General features: G+C 33.7%; 1 protein-coding gene across 1 annotated transcript; it reads right to left on the minus strand.

The window, feature by feature from the left end:
* Window positions 1-14: 14 nt before the first annotated feature.
* On the minus strand, window positions 15-8934 carry LOC120256718 (NAD-dependent protein deacetylase SRT1). The gene is made up of 14 exons (XM_039264400.1): window positions 8777-8934; window positions 7697-7726; window positions 7462-7554; window positions 6215-6334; window positions 5347-5447; window positions 5061-5169; window positions 4475-4554; window positions 3639-3717; window positions 2434-2487; window positions 1914-2007; window positions 1562-1644; window positions 1268-1335; window positions 1080-1182; window positions 15-449 (listed from the first exon to the last, which is right to left on the minus strand). Exons 1-14 carry the CDS (start codon window positions 8873-8875, stop codon window positions 162-164), a joined length of 1401 nt encoding a protein of 466 aa, XP_039120334.1. The 5' UTR covers window positions 8876-8934; the 3' UTR covers window positions 15-161.
* Window positions 8935-16749: the final 7815 nt, after the last annotated feature.

Below are 16749 nucleotides of genomic sequence, written 5' to 3' on the forward strand. Positions count from 1 at the left end.
AAACTTTCATTATAAATATAAATATGTATCCATTTCTTCATGCGTCCTACGGTCAACGATGTCGCTGGGTGTGGTGAACAAAATTCACCCAACTGACTAGTATTTGATTATAAGTTTAAGCTAATATATGTACATCATTTAAACAAAAATAAAGGTTAAATTCAGGCACATTTTGATCTTTTACGGGAAGTTCGGAGGCCTTTTGTGACTTCATTCCATCTTTTAATGCCATTGGTATTGAGAGTGGTATTGGCTTCGGCATGCTTGATGTTTTCCGGATTGTTATACTTGACAAGATTTGTCACAATAGCATCAATGCGAACTTCGGATCGAGGAAGGACCGATCTTTTGACTGTTGCATGTTGTCCACATTGAGATTCTTCGTTTGCTACATCCATTAGTTCCTGAAGCACCCCGCTCTTGTCATGACTAAAGCTTTCCTTCTTAACCTGCAAAATGGAAGCACAGGCTAGGGGTTTAGGGTTTAGTAATTTTCTTGGGCTAAGACTTCACAAGATCTAGGTTTTGATTAACATTGATGATTATAATAATAGAACATGATGCATGAGGACTAGTAAGTTCTATTACTTGTGCTGCACTAAAAAGAATCTAGTTATATATTAGAAAAATACGTGATAATTGATAAAGTGTTTCGAGTAAATAATATCCCTAAATTTGTTAATTTAGTAAATTTGGATATTAATCCATTAGTCCAAGTCTTTTATACAATTAGCATAAGCTTTTGGGTTGAATCAACATCACAGAATCCCATTTTTTAGCGTCTTTGGTATTAGAGACGGAGTGAGTGGGGTATTAGAGTAATTAATAGTCGCAGGGTTTGAATATATAAAACTCAGTCTTTCACTGTATCAGTAAAAGTTTTTTTTATGGAATCAAGTCCATATAATATGTTTGGTTTGCATCTAACACTAATATTATTAAAGCCTTCGTTTGTATGTAAACAATCCAATTAATAACATGGAGGCTGGAACATGTTGTTTAGGAAAACAATGATTCAAAACTATGCCTCCAAGTAAACAAAAGAAACAAAAATAGTAACAGATCACCAGATTCCTCACCTGGAAATCAATTGGCAGGTCGATCATTGCGCTTGAGCAGCCACAGCCATCAGTGAAATTGAACTTCACTACCATTTTAAATGACCTTCGCCTTGATGTTTCCCTAAGATTTAAGCAACACGAGGGTTAAAAATCAATCAAAACTTTGAATTTGTTCTACATTTATTTCCTGAACTTATTTAATTCACCTCTCCAGATAAAATGGTTGCTTTTGGAGGACAGCAGGCTTCATGTCTGGTCTCTCCGGAAAAAGAATCTATCTCATGGAAAGAAAGAGTCAACTCATAGTAGGAAAAAAAAAACCATTATCATACAAGTTTAATTATAGCACCACTTAAAATAAATAAGAATAATATTCAACATGCAAAAGACAGATGCTCTATACCAAACATCAGTCATTCTGTGGCATAATAAATACTCTAAATTTGTCAGAAAGCATGAATGCATTTCTTGATAGATGGAGGCAATACTAGGATTTCTACCTCAACTGATTTGACAAATGGCAGAGGAGCTTTTTGCCCATGTATACTTGTCAACCTTAAGGTCCATCTGACATTAGTTTTATCTGCATTGAGGAAAAAAATATATATATAGATGTGGTAAGTAAGGAAATAATGGGGAAAATATCTTAGCAATTTATGCCCATCCTCACTCATTCTAGGATGAAAAATTTTCTACTCCTTATGCGCAAGTTACACTCAGTTTAAAAAAAATGTGAATGATAGACGTGGAAAGGGCAGTGAACTGTGAAATGAGCAATTTATGGAGAGAGTATATTTTTCCCATATTTTACAACGGAAAATAAAAAATATCAAAGAAAAGCTGTAACCTTACTCTTTGGTGCATGACGAAGACTAACTTGTACAAGATCAATTCGTATAAATGGAGGAATTCGGAGATTAAGTAACTGCATGACTCCTGCAAGAACCTGTGTTGATTCTGTTTAGCCGTGGTGACAGAAACTAAAATGCACTCCAACCAAGTAAAAGCATAAAGGAAATTACTCTAAGTACCTACAACATGGAGAGAGGCATAAAGGTTGAGTCATATGTACCGAATTATCAATGTTACAGTCAGAAAGCAAGCAATCCATGAACATGAGTGAAGATGGTAGTCAGACGTATTGAATTATTGATGTTATAGGTACATTTAGAATTATTCAATTACAGTCAGAAACTCAGAAAGCAAGCAATGCATACAACAGTGAGGATGACAAACTCCTCAGAAATCCTCAACAATAACAGTTTAAAATTGAAAAACACCATTGACATTAAAGACATAGTGTTTTGATACCAATGAAATAACAAAAGTAAATAGTCAAATAGATGTATTATTTGAGGTCAGAAATAGTTACCTTGTCTACTAAACCATGGATAACCAGACTGGCTTTTTTGTCCTTGGGTGTTTTCTGTAAGGAGGAAACAAATGTTAAGCAATTTATGATTAAAACAGTTGCAAGTTTTGAATTAAGTAATGAAAAGAATGTGAAATTTGAAGAGTTAAATTGGGATCATAAAGTACATAGCTGCTAGATAAAAAAACTATCTTATCTGAAAGATGAACATGGAACTCCTGGGCAACAAAAATATCAAAACAATACTCAAGTGCAGACATCAGAATGGAGTAAAGTGCAAGAAGAGCATCCAAAAACTATATCAGAACAGTTAACCCATATCGCCTCAACTCCGTCAGAAAAAAGTGCCATATTTCCCACTCACTTTGAACATGATAGAAGATCCTGCTTTTTACTTTCCCAAAAATCCAAGTATATATTTTGGAAATCCCACACTTGTAACCTGATGCTCATATGATTCTCATAAAAGGAATTTCAATGCATATGATTAGATGGCTAATCCATGCAGTCTTCTGTAGCACAGGATAAAACACTGTTTTTTTTTTTCAAGAGGATCTGATGAATGCAAAAAATTCCACAGGGTGGTATTTATAGCAAAGTAATTTCCATTTGATGCAATGAGCTCTAATAATAGATTACAGTAGTCATGTTTGAATCTTGTCAATAGGATTGTAATTCTAGAGAAATAACGAAATCTACCAAGCATCACTTTTTTTTTCAGACTTGAAATCCGTGGACACAAGTGCTACTCAAAAATATGTTAAACCTTTTCCCCAATTAACATTTGAGGATAACCACTATAGCTCCACATTTCATTTTCACAGCCCCTTACTGGAAGGAGTTAACTTGATTATGCTTGAACTCTTTATAGCATGGATATATACTGAACGATGTCATATTAGAGTACAATATGTCCATCTTCGAATGCCATTCTTCTGATATAAGAAAACTATCCAATAATAAATAGACCAACCATGACTTTGCACCACAAAAAAAAGGTGTCAAAGAAATTAGATAAGGAGCATCAGCCATAAAAATGAGACTGATAAAAAGTTCCCATGGAAGTAAAACCAAGCAGTCAAAATCAAATTAAGCTAGCAAATTAATTATTGGTACTACTTAGTGAACTTTAGAAAAAGGGAAACTGAATGAATCTACAAGCACACAACACAATTCTCAATTCACGACAAAGCAATGAAAATAACCTGAAGATTAACTATAACAATCTTCCCTCCACCACTAAGTGTCTTCAGCGGCAAATTGCAAGCTGGAGTGATCTGCAAACTGCATAGTAAGTATTAAGCAAGGAAATATTTTCAACTGTGTAAATCTTAAATACTCTAGAAGAACATGTAATTTGAATTATATAGAAGTTACATGAACTACACAAATACAAAAAGAGTAAGAATAGGGATATTAACAAGCTGGCTAACGGTAACTTGGCCATAAATAAACCAAGCTTGACAGAACCAGTTAACAGCTGAAGTTCACTTAGAGTGTCCCTAGATAGTAAGGTTGCAATACAATAAGATATAAGAAAAGTGGTTATGTAAAACACTAACAGCTTCTCCAAGTACCTTATCTAGAACAAAGGGTTGTTGTTATTGGCTCACTAAACACAGGACCCATCCTTTTAGTGAAATAGTGCACAGTTGCAAGTTAATTACAATCTTCATATCTTGGATTTCTTAAATGTAGGCAACCAACAATTTGGGCAGCTAAGACAATACTCATTCTTCATGGTTTGTCATAAGGGTTCAGCTTTTACCACCTGAATTTCTCACAATTTTGTTTCCACTTTTCATTCTTATTTTCTCATCCCATTGGGGCTAATATTGTTTACTCCGACGTTATTTATTGTGCTTTATTTGTTTCATCTGGACAACTTTGTGCCCTACAGGAAATATTAAATTATATATATATATATTATATAGAAAGCTTCCCACAAGTGTAAAAACAAAGATACATGAAATTCTACATAAAAAATAATTAAATAAAAATATTCTTTTAAACAGTTTTTTGAGTTAAACACAATGATTACCTAGTCCCTAAGCATAACACAATATCAGCTGTTTTACAGTGCTTCTCAGCAAGGTTCATCTCCTTTGGTGGCAGGGCATCCTGCAAGATAGGCAAAAAGTGCACAAGCATCACTCAATTACACTGGCAAGTGTATCCAGGATAAATGAAACCCACAGCAGCAAATTTTGAATACATACTACCATTATTGACAACTAGAATTTTAAAAGGTTTTCGCTTATTTGCGAACAATGTTTACATGACTGAAGTCTACCTCCAAAACGCAGAATCAATATGAGCAGAGTGTAATAATATCGCTATCAAAATTATTTCAATAGATTCGGTTCACTATTATTGTGGAAGAGAGTGTTTAATATCAACAAGGCTCACTATCACAGCAAGATGAGGAAAAAGTTCAAGAATAGAAGAAAAAAGAAAATAACAAATGGAGGGGGGCATCCATACGGGTTAATCTAATGGCAAGAACGACCACTCTCACCTAATGGATTGATGTAATAACTGATAATGATAGATTTAATGAAAAGGCATATGATTCCAAGTTCTAAATATTGGGAACGGATAGCAGAACCATTTATAAGTGACATTACCTCCCAATCCAAAACTGTGTCCCTCAGTTTTGCTCCACAGTTTGAATCAGAGCAACGTCTTGACGTCACCTTCCTCCCAATGGTCTCAATCTCAAAATCTCGAACAAACCTTCATGAAAAACACAGAGCACCAACAAGTGAATAACCTCATAGTGTTTCTAGTTTCTCTAGAATCCATACAATCAAGAAACAACCAATTTATTGACATTAAGGACTGTGATTTCAATAGAATAATCAGAGTAAGTTGAACACATACAACAAAAATAATAAACAGTAGTATACATACTCTGCTCCGCAGGAAGGGCAAAGTTCTCTGAAAGAATTCCCATGCAATTCTGCAAGTTTCTGCCTTGGAATTCCAGATCTAAGATGAAGGCAATCAACATTCTGCATAAATGCATGGATAAACAACCATATAAGATGGTGATTAACAACTCCTTCACATGAGAAAATGTTCAGAAATAAGATATCAAATGCTGCACTTATTAAGCAACATCCCATCATCCTCTAATTAAAAGAACAGTATGGATCAGGTAACAGGGGGATTTAGTTGTTCTCCTAAACAAACGGAATAGCAGAAGCATCAACTTAACAAAAGCATGAGCTGCTTCTGAAGGGAAATGGAAAAATAAACCTTCTGTAGCAATAGGTTTATTATGGAATAGCAAAGAAAAGAAAATCGCAGCTTTGAATGGGACGTGCATATCAATAAGCACCAGAAAATAAAAATAAAGTTTCTTTAATTGAATTTTCAATTCTAAAAATTCCAGGATCATGTCACCTGAATATCACAAAGGTTTATTATGGAATGGCAAAGAAAAGAAAATCGCAGCTTTGAATGGGACGTGCATATCAATAAGCACCAGAAAATAAGAAATAAAGTTTCTTTAATTGAATTTTTAATTCTCAAAATTCTATCACAAAGGTTTTCTCTGGGGCCTGCAATTAATGCAATAGTATCTTCATCTAATTAATTTATATTAGTTGCAAGTCCGTGGCATAAATGTCAGTAAAATTCAATTCAAAACTTTTGATGCCTCATCACACAATAGAAGCAGATGCCAAGGATAACATTAGACAAATACTAAGTAGAAGAAGAAAGATATTTCAGTGTATGATCAGTCTAATTAGTAAGCTGAACATATTGGACAAACCTGGCTAATGATGAACTTCAGAATACCCGCCCTTTCCAATTCAACTAATGCCATATGCGTCAAACTAGGCATTGCACAATGAAATGGGAGGGATGATTCAGGCAACCCCTTTCCCTCATGCTGAAATCAGTGGCACATAAATCAAGAAGTGAATAAACAGAAATTTCAAAAGCAACAGCAGTTTTAAATTTTAGCTGTCTTTAACATCATAACCAAGCAGAATGTGATGCCCAAAAGCCATGCAAGGTGAGATACGAAATTAAGACTGTAATCAAATAAGAACTTTGGCATGTACCAATCCTATTTCTTTCTTTTGTTTTTTAAGACAATCAAAAGAGAATCTTCAATGCCCGATCTCAAGAATAAAGGCTCCATAAAATACAAGAGTCCTACAATCTCACATCTCTTTTTAAATTCTCAATAATTAATCAATAGATAAACAAAATTGAATCAGTCAATGGTGCTCAAAACTCTTGAAATAGTAATCAGACCATATGATAAACGGACCATCAAAAACAAGGTTTTTTTCAGCTCTTTATCTATTTAGTATGGATCAGTGGTTGCAGTTTAAATAAGATTACATACAGACTAAAGCACTAGCAGTTGGTCCTTGAGTGTTTACTTCATTCACCTTGATGATATGAAGCTTTCAAGTTACTCTGAGGTCATTAACAAAACCATTCTTTGCCCACTTGAACCCTTGATGTGTGATTTTTCATAATTTAGAGTGGCAGGTCATCTTCTAGGTAGAATTGACAGGTCATGTATTAAACAAACAAAACATTTGTCTCGCACAAGATAAGGATTAATATAAGTAATCTGGTATCAAGATATTCAAAGAAACTATGGTGATTATATTTGTAACAATTTATCAAGGTTTTAACAGGAGGAAGAGTTTCTACAGCCCATCTACATCAAAATTGAGTATGTCTTCACAAATATGATAAAAAAAAAGGTTCACAATGAACAACTGCGCCTGTTCACAAGCTCCCATTTAAATGTCCATTAGAGTCTCTTAAAAGCATTTTCATTTCCTACAAACCTTAATAATTTTTATTGGCATATAAGAATACAACAATGCAAGGCATCAAAACCATCATTTTTCATGGCAAAGATAATCCAAAAGGCATTGGCAAAGTCACTTCTCCAAGCACTTGCCTTCACAGGCAAACTAAATTATACTAGATAAGAACTCAGAAATAATAAACTTGACAATTATGTTGAACTTACATCCACAGAGGGCATACCTGAAGTGTCCAAATTCCCTTAGGTCCTCGAAAATCAGGAATACCGCAAGAAGTTGATATGCCTGCCCCTGTAAATGCCACCAGGTGCTTACTCTGCGCCAATGGCAAGAAAGTTGAGGGAAAAAAAGAACAAAAGACTTACACCTGAAACCATATGCTCATATGACATATCATGAACTAAAACTGGTATAATTGGATTATAAACTCCTAGGTGCCGCTAGAGTAATGCTCTGACCTTATGGATCATAATGGCAAGCTCTTCAATCTGCAATTCACAAGTAACAGCAGCCGAGGTTAACAACTCAGAAATCAAGAAGAACCAGACAGTAGTTACCAGTTACCATCCAAGAAATATGTGATTGTATCATCATTATTTTTCTATTCAATTGAGGAAACCTAAAAGAAATAAGCATATGTGCAACCCACATAATATAGTAAGTGACCACTAACAGAAACAATACAAAAACAAACATATTAAAAAAAAATGCAACATATAACCATTAGCCATAAATCTAAGAATTTGTAGAAATTTAATAGGGCGTGGCAAAAAAAAACCCTTTCAATGCGCAAAAACTGCATTATTACTCATTCATGATTCTAAGATTGTTCAAGTCTTTTTTAAATTTTCTTGGTCAAGAATAGATGTTCTTCTCTCAAATTGTTTGAGGATCTTACTATTTTCACATTCTTAGTGCTGATGTATGTAGCCCCTCATAGACACTTTCAGCCCAAGTAAAAAATAGAAGTCATTTACCGATACCCATCAGAACAAACCTAATTTGACAGTTCTTGCCATCGGTGACAAACAAGGTTATCAAACAAAACGACAACTAAAAATCCATTAACTTCAGCAAATATTGAGGCTATCTCGTTTGTAAGTAATCCAAACATGCAATGTGAGTTGAAGCACCAGATGATCAACAAAAACATACACCTCATTTACTAATGCTGCTTAAACTTCAAACAATATAAAAATTCCTCCTCAATGTCAAAACACACCCATAAGAACCCATAATTTCCATACAATGATAACAATCTCAAATCAATTTAACTGACCTATCAAAATTATGGCTTTCAATCACCAAAAAAAAAAAAAATTAATTAATTGAATTAAATTAAAAATAAAAATAAAAATAAAACCTCCAAATCTAGGGAACTGCGAATGCAATATGCAATGTCTTGAAACGGGCAACAAAAAAAAATCGATTTTTGATATAATATAACAAAGAAATCCAGAAGCCACAATAAAAACATCATGCGATCTCATAACATGAACATCAAAAGAAAACTAAAGAAGAGGGTTAGTGGACATCACCTTCTGCTGAAGGACGTGTGGAGGATCGAAAAGCTCCGCCATCCCCACTTTGCCCACATCTTCTCTATAGGAAAGCTTCTCCGCATACCCTAGAGACATTCTCTCTCTCTCTCTCTCTCTCTCTCTCGCTCGAGGTTGAGGGCTAAGGCGAAAGAGGAAAACGGATTCAAATGGTAAAGTTCCAGGAACGTACGGTAAGCGTACAATAACAATGACCGCTATGTTTTGAATGGGCCGGCCATTATGGGCTGAGTAAGGCCTAACCGGGCCATATTGGGCTAAGTACGGGCCTGACTGAAAAAGCCAACAGACCCCTTTTTTTCCCGTATTTGACCTATCAGTTTTTTATATATTTTTTTTAAAGACTGCAAGTGTTTTTTTTAAAAAAAAAAAAAGAACGGAACCAGCAGCTATTTATAAAAAACTGAAAACTTAACACAAATGACCCAATAGATACATAACAAAAAACACCTAAATAGCTACATCAACTAAAAAACAAAAAACAGCAGCTAAAACATAAAACCAATTTCATCAACAGCCTTCATAAGCCATCTTGGTTTCTCTAAACCCTTATGGAACAAAGATAAGGAGACCGATTTAATCCCATGAAAGGCAATAGATCCAGCAAGCCGATTCCAATCCTGTGGAACAAGTGTGATCGATAGTGTAGTTTCTAAATGATTGAAGTAGTTACCGAAGATCCATGATAGCTCCATGCGCTAGCCATTCAGACATACAGGGATGACCATCCAGGACTTTGAGAATGTCTGCAGAGCTGGTGAAGATCCTAGATATGACCGGGTTTTCTGATGCAGCGGTATACTCGAACTGTTGATTCGCGCACGAATACCCAGTACAAGTCTTTAAAACCTGTTGATCAAAGATAGACAGGAATTGGAAAAAAGAGAGTAAATTTTATTACTCAAGAGAATAACTATTACCAAAACTCCCCTACTCTCGCCCATAGGCTTACATTAAATAGGAAAAAATCAAAGATATGAAAATAATCCTAAAACGGAGATAATTCGAAAATATACCAAAAATGGTAAATTTTCAAATACCGGCAAGAAATAAAAGAGTTAACAAAATAAATGCTAACGCCATAAACGGCTTACAAATAAGAGATTTCTAGCCAAAGGAATAGCGAAATCAATTATTACTAAAAATAGAAAAATCAGGGTTTTCGAGGCCTAAACGATGGAATTTGGCCGAAATCATGCATGACTCACGAGTTTGCACAGCAAACTCGTGATTTGTGTCCGTTGGCCCATTTCCCATCAGACTAGGCCCAAGAAACCCAAAAACTCCACCGCCCGACGAATTACTAAAATACCTTTTTTACTTCGAGTCCCACTTCCGCATGAACGCGCATGCCATCTCCTCAATACGGCCCGCATCATTTTCCATGCGGGCACAATGTAAGGCAATGTTGAAAGCTTTCACCTCAGCATCCAAGTTGGAGAAGTGCAGCGTTTGACAGCAACCTGTAAGAACAATGGTAAAGACTACAAGTTTTAAAGCAATCAATGGCCAACTACTAGAAGCACTAGAAGGGTAGACTTTTCCAACAAGTATTTTTTTTTTTATACATTACTATTTAAACGCGAAATCACTTGTTTAAGGGCTTCTCCAGTCAAGCTTCAAATTTGAAGCATTTGATTGGATTTGGCGCAGGGTGCGCTCCAACCCAGCGCTAAACCCTGTGCCAAATCCACATTTTACTACCGTGGCGCGCCACATTTTGCGCGCCACTGTAGCAACACTATTTTTTTTAAAAAAAATTCTTTTTAGATTTTTTAGTTTTCTGTTTTGTTTTTTTTCATTTTTATTAAATTTATATTTATAATTTCGTTTTTGGTTTTTTTTTGTTTTTTTATTTTTAATTTTTTTTTTAATTTTAATTTTGTTTCTTTAAAATTTATATTTATAAATTTATATTTTAATTAAATTAAAAGAAAAATAATTTATGAAATATAAATTCATTAAATTAACGAAAATTACATGTGTGATAAAATAAAAACATAGAAAATAATCTTAAAACATACACTATCATCGATATCAAAATGAAAAAAAAAACACAACTCCTGAAATAAAGTTTGAAGTAAATGGGGCTAATAGCCAGACGTGTTATCATCACTTCCACTAATATTGCTGAAGATGTCATTAAACATATTAGATCTAAAATTTCTTGTTGATGTGCTTGTATACAAGCACGAATATTTGGATAAGTGATAGAATTCAAATCTCTCATCAGAATTGGATTTTATTTTATATTTAATAAATATTTATAATAATCATAAAAATTAAAATCATATTTTAAATAGTATAATATTTAAATTCAATGGTTAAAAGTGGAAAAGATTTAAAGATAATTAAACTTGTTGATAGTATAAATATATAAAGTGTGAAATAAGAAGAATATTCTTATAATATTATATTTTAGAGTTAAAAATAGAGATGGTGGTTGAAGAAACTTTCACTGTAGAAGCTGCATTTTTAAGTATTGAAGCACCAAATATAGAGTTTTGGGTTGGAGATGGCCTAAGTACATATATGTTATCCCATTATTTAAATGGTAAAAACCTACTTAGTAAAATCAAAATTAGTAAAATAGATAAATAAAAAAAAGGGCAAACTCTTTGCTGAGAATGGGTCACTTTTCTTGCCTTTTTCTTACTACCTAGATGCATGGAAAGAGGGAGAGAGCCTGCAACATTGTCTAAGTTTCATGGTCGCCAATGGTATGCAGAGTTTTGGTTGTTTTAACCTTTGAAGTTTCAAAATCAAGAATGCTATTTGTGGCTCATTCTTGGTGAGCCTTGTGCACATGCCACGTGTGGTATGCCTTCAATAATGCTATATGTTAATATTATATCGCATCTCAATGGTCATGAATTAACTGGCTTCTCAAAATATTATTAAAAATACTGTAGTAGTATTTTTATCTAATGTTTATTAAATCTCTTGATGAAGAAATCGTATTATTCATCCTTCTAAAATTATAGAGTAAAAGAATTTATCATTGTGGCGTTATGATTTTTTATATATTATCTTATGCACATATGACAGACTGATATTACCCTTTATATTATCTTACTCCATATAATAAAACTGTAAAAAATCATTAAGCCACTGCAATTAATATACCATCGTACATGTTCTCTTTAATAACTACTCCCTCCGTTCCTTTTTTATCTGTCATAAACTTATGTTCTTTTTATCTGTTATTTTTAGACATCAAGAAGCATTTATTATTTTTTTTTCCAAAAGTACCCTAACACTCTATTCAATTCTCTTCTTGAAATTTAATATGAGAGAGAAATGTGAAGATATAAATTAGGGGTAATTTTGGAAAGATAACTAATTTTTTTATTAAATTATGTGAAATAACCAACTTTCTTGGTATGTGAGATTTGGTTATTCACTACAGATAAAAAAGAATAGAGGGAGTATTTGTGAGGTAGTGCTTGTTTTCTTTATCAAAAAATAATAATAATAATAATAATAATAATAATAATAATAATAATAATAATAATAATAAAAAACTCATTTTTATATAGACAAACCACGTTATAGGAGCAGACATCACAAGCGATCCAAAGATCTTCCATTCTCAGGAGTAGTTCCTTGATCCACTTTTAGCTCGCAATGGCCTTTACTACTATTGTCAGTATTCGCCATTCTAGCTAGTTTAACCTTCTCTGTTGCACTTGTTCTGTTTTTCCTTTTAGTCCTTTCTCTACTCACTTCTGGTGAGAGATTGTTGTTTTTCTCTTTTCTGTGGTTCTTGTTCTGTTGTTCTGTCCTGTTTTTTTGTACTCTCTTTTTTATTAATAAAGTAGTGATTTATCCACTTTTAATTTTTTTTTTAAAAAAAAACCACCGTTAGGATAATTTAAAACCATTCACCTTTGAGTTAGGATAATAAACTCATTTTTTATATGACCATTCACCTTAGAGAAGAATCAAAATAAATAAATAAATCATGGTAAAGGGACCAAACCAAAATGAATTTGCATATAGTTTATTCGATAGACCAAACATTAACGCATGACCCACATTTGTGTTAATAGTTATTTAAAATTTAAAAATAGAAATAAAAAAATATTGATTATGTTAATCAAATCGAGCTCGATAATTAATTGAAATAAAATTTACTTTTTATCATATAATTTTTTTATATAAATGAATAAATTATTACTTTAATTAAATGGAAAAAAAAACAATTACAGAAAAAGACGCCCATGTTTAACTAATATAATTTATAACAATACAGGAAAAAGTACTCAAAGATTCACCAGATTGGAGATGGTGGCGGTGGATCTGGTGATGGTGTTGTTGCATTGGTAGTGAGCTCCATATTGGCCATATTGTTGGTGAGGTTGCATACCAGTAATGGCTTGCTTGAAGGGCTTTATAAATAGTTTTTATATATTTGATTAATGAGGAGAATGAAGGAACTACACTAGTCAAGTTCTGTTTTTATATATATTTGATAGGTTTTTAAAGGGTATGATCAATACATGCACAAAGTCAAAGAACCATCACTCTCAACCCAAGTTTTTTGACTCAATAAAAAGAAAAAAAAATAGTCTGATCATAAGCACAGCGCACATATTAGGGATAATTAATTAAGTATTACAATGTTTAGTATGGAGCGGGAATGATTTTTAAATAGTATATGTTTTAGTATGGTAAATAATGACAAAAAAATGAATTCAGATTTATTTTAATACCACATCAAAAAATATTTATGGAGTTAAGAATTTGTCACCTTTTTTGCAAGCAGTTTAAACTTATACATGATACTAAAATGGTAAAACACAAATCATAGGTTTCTAATGGATAAAGAGACAAACAAGATAGTAGTTTAGTGAAATTTCTCCTCTTAATTTATTATTATTTGTGTGTTCATCATTACTTCTGTTAATTTATTATTATTGCGATTTTTATTATTTTGGAAGCAAAATCAAGGAGAGCGAAGATACGCATGCCATTCAAAACTTAATTAGGAGAAGAAATATGGAGAAGATGAGACTTCGTAAAATAAAATAATATCATCTTTCCATTTGTGATCTCATTCCTTTCTCCAACTTCTTCCAAGTGTATTCAAATGTGCTACATCAATTTATTTTTATATTGCAAATACAGAACACATACTTTGACAAACATTAGAGTTTTCTTGCAGGAAACAATTAACTAAATGCAATACCAAATCAACTGGAATAAAGAAGAGAGCTCTTCAATTGAAAGCCATTTTATTACTACTTAATCATAAGTAAATTCAAGTTCATAAGAACCTGATTATAGTTATCAATGGCAAGATATGAGGTAGCATTAATTGACTACACTATCCTTCTTCTCAACATCTTTCTATCACTCCTCCACACCTCCCACTTCACATACAAGATTGATATAAATATAGTACTGAGAACAGAAGCTCCGGATGATTTAAGATCATGAGAACTCCCCACAGCAAAAGCAACAACCAAGGAAATAATATTCCCAACCAGAAAATTCCGGAGAAGGTTGAGTCTAAGCTCTTCATGGAAGAATGATGGTTTGAGAAGAAGCACTATAATTATAAGAGACATCACAAATGCTGAGGCATTAAATGAGAAGAAGATGCCATAGCGAATAGGATTCTTGGTGGCAAGAACCGGGTTTCCGGCCGTGTGACCTTGTGTGAAGTTGGAAGATTGCAAGTCATCTTGCCAGAAGCCACCGGGCGGGTTAAGGCCAGCTTGGTAGGTCACTGAGGCCGAGAGAACGGTGAGGACCATGAGCCAGCCACGCATCTTTTTCACCCACTCTTCTTTCTTATTGTTACCTTCTTCATCACCTCCTTGTGCTTCTGATGAGGTTCTATTGGTTGGAGAAGTGTTGATTGCTGCTGATGGTGATGGTGGTGGTGGATCTGGTGATGGTGTTGTTGCATTGGTGGTGAGCTCCATATTGGCCATTGTTGGTGAGGTTGAATACCAGTAATGGCTTGCTTGAAGGGCTTTATAAATAGTTTTATATATTTAATTAATGAGGAGAATGAAGGAACTACGCTAGTCAAGTTCTGTTCATATATATATATATATATATTTGATAGGTTTTTAAAGGATATGATCAATACATTCACAAAATCAAAGAACTATCACTCTCAACCCAAATTTTTTGACTCAATAAAAAGAAAAATAAATAGTCTGATCCTAAGCACAGCACACATATTAACACTTCTAAAACCCAACTGATCACTTACACAAATGACATCAGGAAAGTTCAAGGAAAGTTCAAGACAAGCCCTTTGGAAAGAAAACAAAAATTAATGAGCAAAATAGCAAATTGGCACATACCTCTTAATTTTTTTCCTGAAAAAAAATTTAGTGGAAAACAATAATATAATGATGACAATAAATAAAAAAATAATGGTTGACAGGTTAAATCATTTGATTCTAACAAAGAAGCTGGGGTTACAATTGGCAAGAAGATTAGGCACCCAAAGATATTTGGCCGAATCTCTTCAATGATTGTAATTTCCCTTGGATAACAATTAGATAATTCGTCCATGGCCTTATTTCGCATGAAAGCTTCTTCTATTCTACTTCTCCTTTAGAAAGTCTGTCTTTCTTTACCTCCATCTCAGATTGTGCTAGTAATCAGGAGAATTTAAATATTTGGAATTTGGAGGTGAACGGAACCTTCTTTGTCCGCTCCTTTTATAAATTCCTAATAGATGGTGGTTTGCGGAGTGGCCTTTATTCTCAGTTTGGGAAAACTGATTACCCCAATAAAATCTCTCTTTTGTTGGTTAGCAAGTGAATACTTTTGTTAATTTAGCCAAAAGAGGATGTAATTCCCAAAACACTTTGGATACATGTGTCTTCTGTCATAAAGGTTCGAAAACAGTAGATCACCTTTTACTCAGCTGTGAATTCTCATATAGAATTTGGGTTTTCTTTGAGCAATCCTTTAATTTACTTTCTCAGGCTTCATCAATAGCTGAGATATGGAGATCTTGGATTCCATCCTTAGATGCCCAACATCACATTTTGTGGGGTTTGATTACTAAAGCTACCATTTGGAATATCTGGCTTGAAAGAAATAACCGTATTTTAATTATTTATTTCAGAATGCTTTTACTATTATTATCAAAACCATTCATATGCTTCTTGCTTGGATTTCTACAGCTAAGGACCCACATCAATAACAAATACCTTTAGACTCTATCCAAAAATTGAAGCGCTCTCTTGTCTTCTTGAATTCTAGGTCAGCTGAGGGTTACATTTCCACAGAGTCTTCAGTTCGGGAGTGATTCACCCCTATCTTCTTCTATATAGCTGATGAAGACCACTGCCGCCTTCTGGTGGTTTTCACTTCCTCAGTTGTGTCATTTTCCTTTTGTTGTTTCTTTGAAGCTTTGTTTCCTATTGTAAGGTTTAGGTGGTGCTTCACTCTTGGTGAAAGCCCCTAAAACCTGGTTGGTACTGTTTCTTTTTTGTTTGTTTGTTTGTTAGTTTGTTGTACTTGCCTTTCTTTCAATAAATTTGTGGTTTATACACTTTATTTAAAAAAATAAAGAAGAAGCTAGGCTTCAAGGGAAAAAGAAACCATATTCTCTTGTTCGAACTAATCAGAGATAAGTTTAAGTAGGTGGAGAGAGAGTAAAGTGGATTAAGAGCTTCATTAGAGAGATGCTAATGCCTTAAAAAGCAGAAGAATGAAAAGCTTAAAAATTGGGTGCATCAAGTCATGGGTGTGTCCTACAAAGCAAAGGATGCCATTGATTCATACCTCCTCTTAATCAGTGTTACGCCCCAAACCAAGTCAAACCGAGCCCGGGAGATGAATAAATGGCCATAGTCCCACAGCGTGTACCCAGTAAGCTTACAAGACCTCAGAACCTGTCTCATACTAAAAATATAACAATCTAACAACAATACCAGCAATACAAGTCAATATAAGATACAACAAAGGTTAAAAAT

This window comes from Dioscorea cayenensis, unplaced genomic scaffold, assembly GCF_009730915.1.
Source record: "Dioscorea cayenensis subsp. rotundata cultivar TDr96_F1 unplaced genomic scaffold, TDr96_F1_v2_PseudoChromosome.rev07_lg8_w22 25.fasta BLBR01001573.1, whole genome shotgun sequence".
NCBI classification, from domain to species: Eukaryota; Viridiplantae; Streptophyta; class Magnoliopsida; order Dioscoreales; family Dioscoreaceae; genus Dioscorea; species Dioscorea cayenensis.

What these genes read in the sequence shown, in the direction of transcription:
- LOC120256718 (XM_039264400.1), bottom strand. Translation starts at nt 8,875, where the DNA reads ATGTCTCTAGGGTATGCGGAGAAGCTTTCCTATAGAGAAGATGTGGGC. An exon ending in TGCCCTTCCTGCGGAGCAGA is followed by an intron (nt 5,170 to 5,346) that starts GTATGTATACTA and finishes TTTTTCATGAAG; the next exon opens with GTTTGTTCGAGATTTTGAGA. An exon ending in TCTTCGTCATGCACCAAAGA is followed by an intron (nt 1,645 to 1,913) that starts GTAAGGTTACAG and finishes TCCTCAATGCAG; the next exon opens with ATAAAACTAATGTCAGATGG.